Raw genomic sequence first — 13,642 nt, forward strand, 5'->3', positions numbered from 1 at the left:
GGTACATCCTGTGTAATAATACATGGCAACAACTTTTGAGTGTTAGGTCTGGTTCTGCCATCATTTTGTTAAAATGAAACTATTTGCTTTTGATTCTGACTCACACTCCCAATGTGTGTCAGGCCTTGCAGTCTGCTTCTGAAAGGTCACCATAATTAGAACATTATGGAGTCATAGTGAACAAGTGCCTCCTTTGCCATAAGACCAGAAAACTAGATGACGCCTGGCTGCAATCACTGAACATTTTTATCAATGGTTATATAAAAGAATCCTGTTCAAAAGGGGGGAAATGCACACTGGAATTATAAATTCCCTTAGTAGCCAGACTTCCTGGAGTTGTAGAGATTGGAAGGCAGCTATGCTGATTACTATATCACCAACGCTTGAGCTGTATCCCTGAATCCCCGAAACCATTGTCCCAAGATAATTTTGAAACCTTAAGCCAATATTCCCTAAAGTCTTAGTCAAAACAAACAGTGGGCTTGCTCAACTAATTAACAATGTCTGCCTTGAGCAGCATGCTCTTTGGGGAATTATCTACATCGGATCAAACAGATAACAAAAATCTGAGAGATTCGATAGGAACCTCGGAGAGTGGTGAATTTATGTGGATGGGGAGGAAGAACTCTCAAGAGAAAGATAAGAATGGTGGCACAACTTGAAGACTATAATCAATGTCACTAAATGGTTCATGAACTTGTATGTCACTGAAGACTCCAACTTCTCTTCAGTTTTACTTTTCCTCCTTTGTTAGCCACTCAGAACATTTAGATCGGAGTGGTAAGGAATCTGATTACAGTCAAGTTTTCTCAGAGCTCATCCCAGACCTGACTTAGGAATAGCCTTTTCCCTTCACCCCTGCAGCAGCAGTCCCCTTCCTGATACCATTCACCCTGAACTTCACCATCACCAACCTGCAGTACACAGAGGACATGCAGCTCCCAGGCTCTGGGAAGTTCAACTTCACTGAAAAGATTCTGCAGCACCTGGTGAGCATCCCACTGAACTCAATCTTGCCTCACCTACTAATTCCAGCCACAGCCACTTCACCCAGCCCACCCCTCTGATGCCTCAACCCTTCTGGGCCTCCCTCCATGGCACCTTCTCATCTCCTCTCTCCTTCCTCACAGCTCAGACCCTTGCTCAAGAATAGCAGCCTGGGATTCCTCTTTTCTGACTGCAGACTAGCCTCACTGAGGTAAGATCTTCCCGGAAGTTGGATGGGACCCTTCGTTCTGGGCTCCCTGATGTGTCTATCCAACTACAGCTCATGATTTCTAAGCATCATCAACAATAAAAACAAGTAAAATCATAGAAACTGCTAATAATTAGGAAGACTCAAAGCACTATGCTATGTATTTAGTGCCTGATTCAGTTATCACAAATGCCTGGTAAATCAGGAACAGAGGGAGAAACCAAGGCACAGGGATTAAGTGGCTAACTCCAAGTCCCACAGACAACCCATGCATTTCAAATGCTGGATTCAAACCCTTATCCTGTAGGCAGTATGGCTTCATCTGCTCTCATTATGGGCCCAAAGGATTTAGAAAACACCAATATGACAACCTTTCCAAAGGAGTCGGCCTAAAGAATCTGCCAACTCAAACCCAAACTTACCACCATTGATTCAATTCTGACACATAGCAACCATATACAACAGAATAGAACTGCCCCCGTGGGCTTCTGAGACTAACTCTTTGCATGGATAGAAAACCTCATCTTTCTCCTGAAGAGCAGCTGGTAGTTTCAAACTGCTGACCTTGTGGTCAGCAGCTCCACGTGGAACCCACTACACCACTAGGGCTCCACGTAAGTGGGAAGAGAAATAGCAAATTGGATTCTAGGAAGAAAGCATGATCCTAAATGTGTCAGATGCTCAGCCAAAGGGAATCTGACCTGTCCTGAGCTGGCTTCAAGGAGGGTCAAGGCCCGGTCTTTGGGATGCTATCATGAGCATGTAGGTGTGAAGTTGTTAGGTGTTGCCCTGCTGGCCACCAACTCATGGCAAGATGGTGCACGAGGGAACAGGTGCTGCCCAATCCTGCACCATCCCATGATATGCTGCAGGTTGCGATCCATAGAATTTTCATTGAGTGATTTTCAGGAGGAGATCAACCAAGCTTTCCTCTCAGTCTCTTTTAGTCTAGAAGGTTCATGGACCTATTTGGCATCATAGGAACACATAAGCCACTGCTTCAGACATGTGGTGGCTGCATTTGAGATGCAGGAACATGAACTTGGTACCTTGACAGGAACAGGAACTTGGTACCTCAAAAAAACAACCAAGTGACCAACCAACAAATAAACTCACTGCTATCCAGTCAATGCTGACTCACAGTGACTCTGTAGGAAAGTGTAGAACTGGCCCTGTGGGTTTCGAAGACTTAAGCTCTTTGTAGGAGGGGAAAGCCTCATCTTTCTCCCACAGAGTGGCTGATGGTTCTGAACAGCTAACCTTGCAGTTATCAGATAAGGGTAATCGCTATGCCACTAGGGTTCCTTGGTCTCCCATACATAGAGTGAGAATTCTACGCATAAATTATCACCATCCCTAACCCAGCTGCTGGTGAGTCAGTTCTGATTCCTCGTGATGTCAGGGGTGTCGAAATCAAATATGAGTTCCATAGGTTTCTTAAGGGCTGATTTTTAGGAATCACAAGGGAGTTTGACAAAAGTTTGTTGGAATGCAGCATTAAAAATTGGAATTTATCCACAAATTTCTTGAAGCCCACTCATAAATCAGCAGGCTTTGCTTCTGAGTCATGTCTGGGTGGTCTCAAATGTCCAATCCTTCACTGAGAAGCCCACCAGGTTAACGGCATCAACTCATCCTAAACGTCTAATAAACAGTAGTTAGTTATTATAGGATGAGTGTCCTGGGGCATGGGGATTACAAGTTGGGCTGCCAGCCATAAAGTCAGCAGTTCAAAACCAACAACTGCTCCCAGGGAGAAAGACAGGGCTTTCTAATTCCGTAAAGAGGTACAGTCTCAGAAACTCACAGAGGCAGTTGGACCCTGTCCTTGAGGGTTTCTATGAATTTGCATCGACTTGATGGCAGTGAGCTTGGTTTGGGGTTGGGGTTATCATAGGAGAAAGAAAGGGTCCTGGTGGTTCAGGGGGCAATGTGGGCCTTCTCCAAGGGAGAAAGAGGAGGGCGTCTGTATCCATCAATGTTTACAGTCTCGGAAACCCTACTGAGCACTTCTACTGTGCTGTATAGGGTTGCCATGAATTGGAATCCACTTGATGACAGTAGGGTAGGATCTAAGATGGGCAATTCTACTGAGAAAAGTGCTCTGGAACTCTTTCCCTCCAAATGGTTCAATAATTTATGACTGGATGTTGGAGATCTGTGTGGAGACAGAAAAGCTTTTGATCCCATGTTGGAAAAGCCACTGTTTCAGAGAGCCCTCAAAAAAGAATCGCTCCCAACCTATCTAGCTCCCTGAGTCTCTGAAGAAATGTCCCTCTTGCCTTGATGGTTCACAGGATAGAGAGTAGGTACTTTTAGTCTCTGATTCCACCCAGTCTCTGAAGAATAGTGTCACCAGTCATGCTAAGAGAGCTGTCTTGGACCCACTGCTACTTATTACAGCATGACCCCTAGTGTCTCCTTATGACTGTCAGGACCGGTGAGAAGACTTAGCCTTTGTGGCATCATTGGACACCGTCCAGGGTCACACACCCCATCACCAGCAATCTCACTATATTTGCCACACACCCAGTGCTTCAAGAAGCTTCTCCTCTCAGGAATGCAGGGGACTTGGAGTCCAGGGGTGTCCTAGTTGTTAGTTTATAGTGAAATCTTCCTGAAGGCCTCAGCTTCCTTCGGAACTAGGGTTTGTCTAGGTCCTACTTCAGGGGCTAGCAAAGAGAGGGCGGGAAGAGCAGGCAGACAAAGAGACATGTGTACTAACCATTTTTGAGTTCTTACTAAGGCCTGGGAAGGAAGGAGCAGCCACCAGAGTGGATGCCATCTGCACTCACCACCCTGACCCCGAGGGCTCTGGACTGGACAGAGAGCGACTGTACTGGGAACTGAGCCAGATGACCCATGGTGTCGCTCAGCTGGGCCCCTACCCCTTGGCCAGGGACAGTCTCTATGTCAACGGTGAGCAGCTGTGATGGGCCAGAGTTCCATCCTTACAATCTGACAGGTCTTGCTATAGCCTCTACTCTCTCTCTTGAAGTCCTGATCCCTGCCTGGCCTTAGGGTCGTTGGCCATTTGTCCTAGATATCCAGATTGGCCCTGGATATGCAGATTCAGGTCTGGTCCTTATATCTTCCTCTTCATCTGTGGTTCTTTTCCTCTGATATGGGAAGAATGAGAAAGAAGCTCAGCAGTTCCTGATCCATAATACCCCCTCCAATACACCAGAATGTCTCTGACCTCTGCTTGGCCTGCTATCCCTCCTTTAACCTGTACTCTCACCTTCTCATTGCAGGTTTCACCCATCAAGGGTCTGCACCCATCACCATCAGTGAGTATTCAACTAGGTCCCCTGTGTCTCCTGCCCTCCAGCTCGCAGGGAAGAAGATGCGCACTCCTGATGTCCTCTCCTGCCCTCTCCAAGAGGGATGGAGCAGGGAGGTCATAGGTTATTTAACCTCACCTCTGCCCCAGGCCATGAGTCACGCAAAGCAAGCCCCATAGTCTTTCCCTCTAGCCTTCCTGCCATGTTGGTACCTTTCTGTTTGTACTAACAGAACCTTCTCTTCAGCTCCTGGAACCCCCACAATGGGCTCGGGGACCTCCAAAACTCCATCCTCTTTACCCAGGCCCACAGGTAAGTACCAGCAATGATACATCGATTAACGGGTGGCTTTATCAGGGTAAACAGCTCTGATATTATTCACTCAGAAAAGATGAAACATCACGGTCAATCTAATGCTGATAAGTCAATTAGTAACCATGTATGGAGCATATACTCCATGCCAAGCCCTGAGGTACAGCAGGGATCACAAAGCAGACAAAGATTTCTTCCCTCATGAAGTTAATAATACTTGTGAGAGGGATGATGGTGATGATGATGTTAACAATGATAGTGATGGTGAAGACACTGATGGTGGTGACCATACTAATGATCATGATATTGACAATGATGATAAAGATGACTGGTGGTGATGAATGTAATGATAACGGAAAAGATGATGACCATAATGGCGGTGATGGTGGTAGTAGTAATGATAATGAAGATGATGATAATAAGTAGAGTGATGAAAGCTATGATAGCGGTGACAATGATGAGTCTGAGGTTATCAAACTTATCTGAGGTTATCGAACCTGTTATATTGTCTGTATTCTCTCCTTTGGGATATCATTTCTTCTGCATCTTGTCTGTCATTTTCTCTTTTGTATTTTATGCGGGTCATTCGTGGTTTTTAGATCCACTTACCACTCTTACTGTGCACCATCGAATAGAGATTTGATCTCCTACCAATTACATTTTCCAGGCTCCTTGCTAACTAGCCTCCTATTAGATTCAGCCAATGGGAGATGTAATTAGAGAGATAGGCTCAGCCAGAAGAAAAGTCAAGCAAACAATTTATCCTGCCTCAGGCAGCATCTCCAGCTGGCGTGTCTCCCCACAGTGATTTCACTTCCTTCTGATATGCTATACATTTCTCTCCCCTTTGTATTTTCAGCCCTTGTGGGCTTAGGACCAGTTGCTGGAGAGTTGGCTCTAAATGAGTCTGAGTAAGATGTACTTCACAGAAGTCTCAATAGTTCATTGCTGGAAGCCAAGTCTAGTCCAATCAAGTTCATTCCAATTTGTGATGGCTCCCTGTATTGCAAAGCGGAACTGCTTCTTAGGGTTTTCTGACTAACCTCTGTGTGGCATTAACCATTTGAGAGCATTAACCATTTGCACCACCCAGGTACTTCAGTGGGACTAGAAGCTTCCTGATATTGACAATGTCCACACTGCTTTTAAAACTTCCTGTTTTAAATTCCCATTATTAAGATAGTTAATAAATTCCATTTTATTATCAGAAAAAAATGTATTCAGTGACATGACAATAACTTGTATGCACATGGTGTTTAATTAGTATTTGTTGAATGAATATACCTAAATGAGTTAAATTCATAATTAGAAACCTAAGGAATGAGTTGGTCACATAATAGAGCCATATGAAGGTGTTTCAAAAATCCATGGAAATTTTTAATTTAGAGACAGTGAAAATATTACATGAGGTTTTCGAAGTCCCCTATTACAGGCAAAATCTAGGTACCCATAGGCATCTATATCACTGTATTCCATTGTCATCAAGTCAATTCCAACTAATAGTGACCCTATAACACAGACTAGAATTGTCTTAGAGAATTTTCCAAAGCTATAATCCTTTTTTAACCAAATCGTGTTTTTGGTGTGAATTGGGTGGGAGTCTACATATCAAATCATCATTTTAGACATGAATCAACTTATCTTCATCGACCTCCTGCCCCTCCAAAGCTGTAATCTTTCCAGAAGAGCTGCATCTTTCTGCCATGGAGCGAATGATGGGTTCAAACTTCTAATCTTTATCCGCTGTGCTACCAAGGCTTCTTTATGGAACTATAGGTTCCCCCCAAACTAGAGCATCCAGGGGAAGACCCAGTTCTAGGAACCCAAGCTGGATAGCGTTGCTATGAGTGGGAATTGACCCATGGGATGACAGGGAGATGTGTTAGTTCAGACTTACCTAGTGCCCCTTGTCTGCACTGGGTCAAGAACCCAGTCCGGTCGAGCCCCCTGGTGGAGAGAGTCAGCTACCACATGTGGAAGGGCTGCAGCAGGGTAGGGAGTGCTGAATAGAGGATCCTTTCAGAGCTCAGGACTGGATTTCTTATCTGCCTCCCTGCTTGCAGTGACAAGCCCTACTGTGGTGCTCTTCACCCTGAACTTCACCATCACCAACCTACACTACACCGAGGATATGGGGCATCCTGGATCTGCAAAGTTCAACACCACTGAGAAGGTCCTACAGCAAATTGTAAGAGACCTGAGATGCCTACTGCCTTTGTCACCTTACTCCTGCATGACCCCCAGTCCTCCTGCTCACTTCTCTTCCTCCTCCCCAGCTTGGACCTGTGTTCAAGAATACCAGTATTGGCACTGTCTATTCCATCTGCCACGTGACCTCATTCAGGTGAGATGCCCAGGAGGGGATGTTCATACCTGCACACTTCCAGATGGTGTCCTCTGACTCATACCCTGTGCTAGCTCCCCACCTGGGCACCTAGGAATAAGGATCAATATAGATGCCATGTCCATCCATATCCCCAATTGTTCCTTCTGATGCTGTCCTAGGTGTAGAATTTCCCTAGGGAGTTGATGCCTTGCAGTTTTCAAACTTTATTCTGGACTTCAGAAAATACAAAACAAAAATGAGCAATCCTTGTGACATGGATATTCCTTAATCCACCTTTAATGTGTTCAAGGGTGATGTACTTAGGTATTTTCAAAGTCTTGGGACAGCCCCAACTTTTGGTCCCTCAGTATAGCTTAGGAGAGGGATCCTAGCTGGTGCATGGATGTTGAACAAACGTTGTGCTAACTCTGATGCCAGTTATCCTCCTCCGTCTGTCAATTACAAACCAATTCTAGCTTTTTAGACTCCATTTCATTTTCTTGTCTTTCTTTTCCCACTTTCTGTGGCTGTCCTTATTATTAACTGCCACTGGGTTGATTCAAACTCGTGGTAACCTTATGTACAACAGAATGAAACCCTGCAGCACCCTGGATCATCTTAAGGATTTCTAGCCTATGCAAATCCACCATTGTAGCTATTGTGCTGCTCTGTCTCATTGAGGGTCTCCTTCGCCGTGCCTGTCCTCCTTCTTGGTCAAACATGATGTCTTCCTCTAGTGATTGATTCTTCCCGATAACATGCCCGCAGCCAATGAGCTGGAGAGTGTTCTGTTGTAAACTTGAAGGTCTTCATTGGCCAATCGGTCCACCATGGGTGAGGCTACTGTCATGGGAAAAAGTGATGGCCCAGCTCCCAGAATCATTTCATCTTCTACCAACCAAAAATCAAACCTACTGCCATCTTGCTAATTGCAACACATAGTGACCCTAGAGGACAGAGTAGGACTGCTCCTTTGAGTAAACCTCTACAGAAGCAGACTGCCTCTCTTTCTCTGGCAGAGCAACCGATAGGTTTGAACTGCTGATCTCGGGGTTAGCAGTGCAATGTGTATAACCCACTATGCCAGCAGGACTTCGGGTTATTTCAGCATTGTGGCTTTTCTCAAGCATTATTATTCTTGCATTTCCTCATTATCATCCATCCTGCATGTGTCTTTCTCCCCAGATCTGAGAAGGGTGGAGCAGCCACCAGAATGGATGCCGTCTGCACTTACCGGTCTGACCCCAAAAGCACTGGGCTGGACAGAGAACGATTGTACTGGGAGCTGAGCCACGAGACCCGTGATGTTACCCGACTGGGCCCTTACACCCTGGACAGGGATAGTCTTTATGTCAACGGTAGGTGCCAATGCTACAGCAGAGGGCTCCTATGTGTCTCTGTGCAGCCTATATGACCTGGGCTCATACACATCCTAGGTCACATTTAAGCTTCTCCTAGATTGACCTGCCTACGATATGCAGATGACACAGCCTTGCTTGCTGAAAGTGAGGAGGACTTGAAGCATTTGCTGGTGAAGATCAAGGATTACAGCCTTAAGAATGGATTGCAAGTCAATGCAAAGAAAACCATAATCCTCACAATAGGAACAATGGGTCACATCATGAAAAATGGAGAAAAGATTGATGTTGCCAAGAATTTTGTCTTGCTTGGATCTACACTCAGTGCTCTCGGAAGCAGCAGTTGAGAGATCTAATGTTGGATAAGTCATTGGATAAGTCTGCTGCACAAGGCCTCTTTGAAATGTTGAAAGCAAAGATAATACTTTGAGGACTAAGGTATACCTGATCCAAGCCCTGGTATTTTCCATTGCCTCCTATGCACGTGAGAGGTAGACATTGAATAAAGAACAATCTAAGCATTTGAACTACGGTGTTAGCGAAGAATATCGAAAGCACCGTAGACTGCCAAAAGTACAGGCACATCTGTCTTGGAAGAAGTGAAGCCAGAAGGCTCCTTAGATGCAGAAAGGGCAAGACTTCCAACTCAAGCACTTTGGACAGGTTATCAGGAGAGGCCAGTCCCTGGAGAAGGACTTCATGCTTGGTAAAGTGGAGGGACAGCAAAGAAGTGGAAGGCCCTTGGTGAGATGGATTGATGTAATGGCTGCAGCAATGGGCTCAAACATAAGAACACACAGGACAATGGCACAGGTCCTGGTAGAGTTTTGTTTGGTTGTACACAGAGTCACAACCAATTGAAACGGACTCAATAGCCTAACCACAACAGATTGACATTCAGCTCGGCATCTTTTCTGTCACAAGGAAGTGTACGTTTCTGGGTTCTGAGTGGTGCAAACAGCTTGACACTCAGCTGCGAACCCAAATGTTGGTGGTTTGAATCCATCCAAAGGAGCCTCAGAAGAAAGCCTAGAGATCCCCATCTGGCAAATCAGCCACTGAAAACCCTTACGGAGAACAGTTCTAGTTGGGCACACACCGGATTGCCATGAATCGGCACGTGGAAAAAATGAAGGAGGGATTTGAAAGTCCATGAGGGGTGGGCAGAGGGGGTGGCAGAAGGGGGTGCCACAGGTGAAGTGATGCAGAAATTAGCCTGAGCTCCTGTTACTTTCCCTGAAGTTTGTCAGTATGGTCTCTACTTTGAAAGCACTCTGTAAATACTCCTTAAGTGGGCAGATGCGAAGACACCCAGTGTGCCTCAGATCCCTGCCACTCCTCCCAACTTTACAACTGCTTCCCTTCTCTCCCTCTCTCTGCAGGCTACACCCATCAAGCCCTGCTCTCTACCTCCAGCAGTGAGTAATTGCACCTTGATGAGCTCACCTTCCCCAACCCCCAGGGAGGGAAAAGGCCAGGATTGCCCCAATCTTTTCTTCAGCACAGATCAGAGTTGGATGAGGAAAAGGAGTATAAGGCTCCCTAATGGGCTCCTCCTGCGGTGGGCTGATATCTGCTTCACTGTGTTTTCTTCTCAGCTACGATGGCCTCTCCAGCAACATCTACATCTCTGGTCACCATCCCCACAGGTAGGAGCTTCCTCTTGGTGACTCCTCCCTACAAAGTCCTCATGCACATGCCTGGTGGGTGGCTTTACATGGGGAGCCTGGACACTTTGTTCACTCATGCAACAAGTATTTATGAGCATTCCCTGTGTAAAAGGAAGCAGTGAGGCAGGGGTAGCTCAGTCGTAGACTTCTCCCCTTCCATGCAGGACACCTCAATTCCCTTCCTCACCAAGGCACCTCTTAGAGAGGCACCACCCATATGTTAGCAGTGGGTTGGCTATTACTATGAGTCTGAACTGGACATATATAGATATCCAGTTGTGCATCATTCTGTTGTACATAGAATAGCTATGAGTCAGGATGGATTCAACAATGCCTCACAAAACCATAAGACGGTGCAAGTTTTAGTCATGCTTCCAGAATAAGAAGGATGAGGAAGAAAGGCCTGGGGATCTAGTTCTTAAAAAACTGTGTACCACAAGGGTCAATTTGGCAGCTGATCTTGAGGGTCTGACAAACCAGGGCAGCATTTCACCTTGTGGCACATACAGTCACCATGAGTCAATAACCTTTAACAATGGTAATTCAGCAATAAGCAGAATGCCAAGGGTACCACCCCTGAGGGGCTCAAGGCAGGAAAATGGAAAATAAACACAATGGCACATGTGAAGATTGTGTTGCCATCGGCTCAGTGCCAGGACAAAGAACAACTCTAGCAGCATGGCAGTCTGTGGGAGGAGATTCTCTTTGACGCTTAGTTTTCCTCTCCAGGAAAAAAGCTACATAAGCTACACGTGTACCCAGGGCATGCCCTAGTTCATGTCCTGATCAGTGATAGACTGGTTCAGGTTGAACTGAGAGTCAGTTTCCCTTTCTGGCCTCCCACTGGCCCAAAATCAATGTCAATACCATGCAGCAGTTCCACTGAGCATGCTGTGTGAGCTGCCATCACTAAGTATTGTGTTACATATTGGATGGGCCCTTCTCTGGGCATTCTAAACACTCAGTCTACAGCAGGCAGGCAGTGGAGTTTGCACCTGCCCAAGGTCCTAGGTGGAATGCTTAGGAGCCCAGACTCTTGGCCCACAAGGCTTGGGTCCAAATTCAAATTCTGCCACGTAGAGATTGTATGATGGAAGGCAACTTATTGAGTCTCTTTCTGGCTAGTCTCCATATCTCTAAAATGGGGATAATAATACTTCCTCCATCCAAAGGATTTGTCTCAAGGCTTATTAAGTAAGTTAAAATTCAAAGCAAACTCTTAGAATAGGGTCTGGCACATAAAAATACACTGTATTCCTTTAATCAAAACAGAACATAGCAAAATCATTCAAAATTATTTTTAAAAATTAAAAACAGATAAGAAGGATGATGTCGATCTAGAAGTTAGCAGACTTTTGCTTTCTGCTTGATGGTCTATTGATTTCCATAGCACAATTTTGCCTAGACATCCCAAATGTCCCCCAGTCAACATTAGCATCTGGGCTGAGGTCTCCTTCCTGTTGAAGAATTTTAGGGGAAGCGCTTTCTCAAGGCTCAAAGGTAATCACATGAGATGCCTTGTGCTCTAACTCCCTGAACAAGAGGTAAGCTCAGTGAGGATCTTTTCCCCACATCTTTTACAGCCACTGGTCCTGCCCTGATGTCCTTCACCCTCAACTTCACCATCACCAACCTCCCCTACCAGGAAGATATGCACCCTCCAGGTTCCCTGAAGTATAATGTCACAGAGATGTCCTTACAGCCCCTGGTGAGAGTCCCTCCCACCTCACCATGTCCCCATCCACGGATGCCCCATCCATTGACACCAGTCTAGCCTACCTTCGTGCTTCCATATGCACTGGTGCTAATTTCCTATAAGAATGTCCATGCCTTGATGCCATTTCCACCAGTGACACTTGTCGTGCCCTCCTCAGCACTGCTATAGACACTGATGCTGCCACTTGCCCTCGTCTAACACACAAATACCTACCCACCTGACCCCTTAAGCCCTTCTATTTACCACCCACCTTATTTTCCAGCTGGATGCCTTGTTCAAGAACACCAGTATCGGCCCCTTCTACTCTGGCTGCCGACTGTCCTCGTTCAGGTGACACCTCTCTGTAGAATGATGGACCAGGGACCCAGAGATCTTGACTGCCTTTTGTCTTGCCCTGCCTGATACAATGTCTCTGCAGAGGTGGAATTCAGGACACACTGGTTCCAATCAAGGCGTCGCTGATCCTCCTCCTTCAGCCCCTAGGCTCTGCATGACCAGGACTGGCCCCTCCCCAGTTACCCTCTGATTTCCCTCCCGCATTTCTTATGATCACAGAGGACAGGTCCTTCAGGTGCTAGTTTTTGTTCCCAGGGATTTCTCTCCAGGGAAAATTGCCTCCTCAATTTAACATGAATCCAAATCCCAGCTCTTCTCCATCTCGTGTGTGAGCTCTCTGTTCTTCTGTAGAAGACATGCGGCTTTCTCCCTTTCTGTTAAAGTGGCTCATTCATGACTCTCTTCTCTGGCTTTCTAGTTCATAAAAATGTTGCACTCATGAATCTGCTTACAGTCCCAGGTTGGCCAGTAGTTGGTACTCCCAGAGAGTACAAGTTTAGCTTCTCACCTCTGTACCAGTCTTCTCTTATCCTCGGACCCCTTTCTATACTACCTTTATGATGTCAGGACCCCTCATGGAGGACTCCAGTCATTGCCATCTCCTCACCCTCCCTCCCCAGGTCTAAGAAGAATGGGACAGCCACTGGAGTGGATGCCATCTGCACCTACCGCCCTGACCCAGAAGGCCCTGACCTGAACAGAGAGTGGATTTACTGGGAGCTGTACAAGTTGACCCATGGTGTCATTCAGCTAGGGCCCTACACTCTGGACAGGAACAGTCTCTATGTCAATGGTGAGAGATCACCATCTGTTTGAATCCCAGAATGCCCTACAACTTCCCGTCCATCCCTCCTTTTCCTTCTCACTCACTTCCCTCCTCCTCTCTCACTTCCCTCCTCCTCTCTCCCTGTTTTTCTGCAGGTTACACTCATCAGACCTTGGTCACCACCACCAGCAGTGAGTATTAGATTTCAAAAACCCCAACAACTCCCGTGAGTCTTTACATGTCGAGGAATGGAGGGAAACAGGGGAATATTATCTTCCTCCTCACCCCACCCACCACAACTCTGACTTCCTTAAACCAGTCCCTTGCCCAGCAAAGCTTAAGACTTGAGCGTCCCTTCCTGGCACCTTCAAGATAATGAGGTGCTCACCTCAAGCACTTTTTTTCTTTTTCCTCTGCAGCTTCTAGGGTCAACACAGCTTCATCTGGGTTGCCGACTCTCTTCTCTGGTTCCACAGGTAGGCATAGCTTTGGTGAATATGCTCCTTGCAATTCCTGCTGCGCTTTACTCAAAGGGAAGAGGAACTGAGACAGAAAGTTCCTCTCTGTCAAGGCAATCCCTGATGGCTCGAGCAGGACTTTGCTTCCAACCCCAGCACTCACCACCCTGGCTTGCATTAAAAATCTACAAGGGAGCCCCTGTCTTCAAACCATGTCCCA

General features: G+C 46.3%; 1 protein-coding gene across 1 annotated transcript in view; it reads left to right on the plus strand.

The window, feature by feature from the left end:
- LOC101654456 (mucin-16) overlaps nt 1-13,642 on the plus strand; it is a 245,683-nt gene that overhangs the window by 150,485 nt on the left and 81,556 nt on the right. The window contains exons 4-18 of the mRNA XM_045300070.1: nt 865-989; nt 1,131-1,198; nt 3,942-4,114; nt 4,450-4,485; nt 4,726-4,791; nt 6,855-6,979; nt 7,068-7,135; nt 8,303-8,475; nt 9,858-9,893; nt 10,074-10,124; nt 11,729-11,853; nt 12,125-12,192; nt 12,819-12,991; nt 13,120-13,155; nt 13,384-13,440. Coding sequence (XP_045156005.1) covers nt 865-989; nt 1,131-1,198; nt 3,942-4,114; nt 4,450-4,485; nt 4,726-4,791; nt 6,855-6,979; nt 7,068-7,135; nt 8,303-8,475; nt 9,858-9,893; nt 10,074-10,124; nt 11,729-11,853; nt 12,125-12,192; nt 12,819-12,991; nt 13,120-13,155; nt 13,384-13,440 — 1,380 coding nt within the window. The remainder of the gene's footprint in view (nt 1-864; nt 990-1,130; nt 1,199-3,941; nt 4,115-4,449; nt 4,486-4,725; nt 4,792-6,854; nt 6,980-7,067; nt 7,136-8,302; nt 8,476-9,857; nt 9,894-10,073; nt 10,125-11,728; nt 11,854-12,124; nt 12,193-12,818; nt 12,992-13,119; nt 13,156-13,383; nt 13,441-13,642) is intronic.

This window comes from Echinops telfairi, unplaced genomic scaffold, assembly GCF_000313985.2.
Source record: "Echinops telfairi isolate 266 unplaced genomic scaffold, ASM31398v2 ScPeMD7_7459;HRSCAF=8497, whole genome shotgun sequence".
NCBI classification, from domain to species: Eukaryota; Metazoa; Chordata; class Mammalia; order Afrosoricida; family Tenrecidae; genus Echinops; species Echinops telfairi.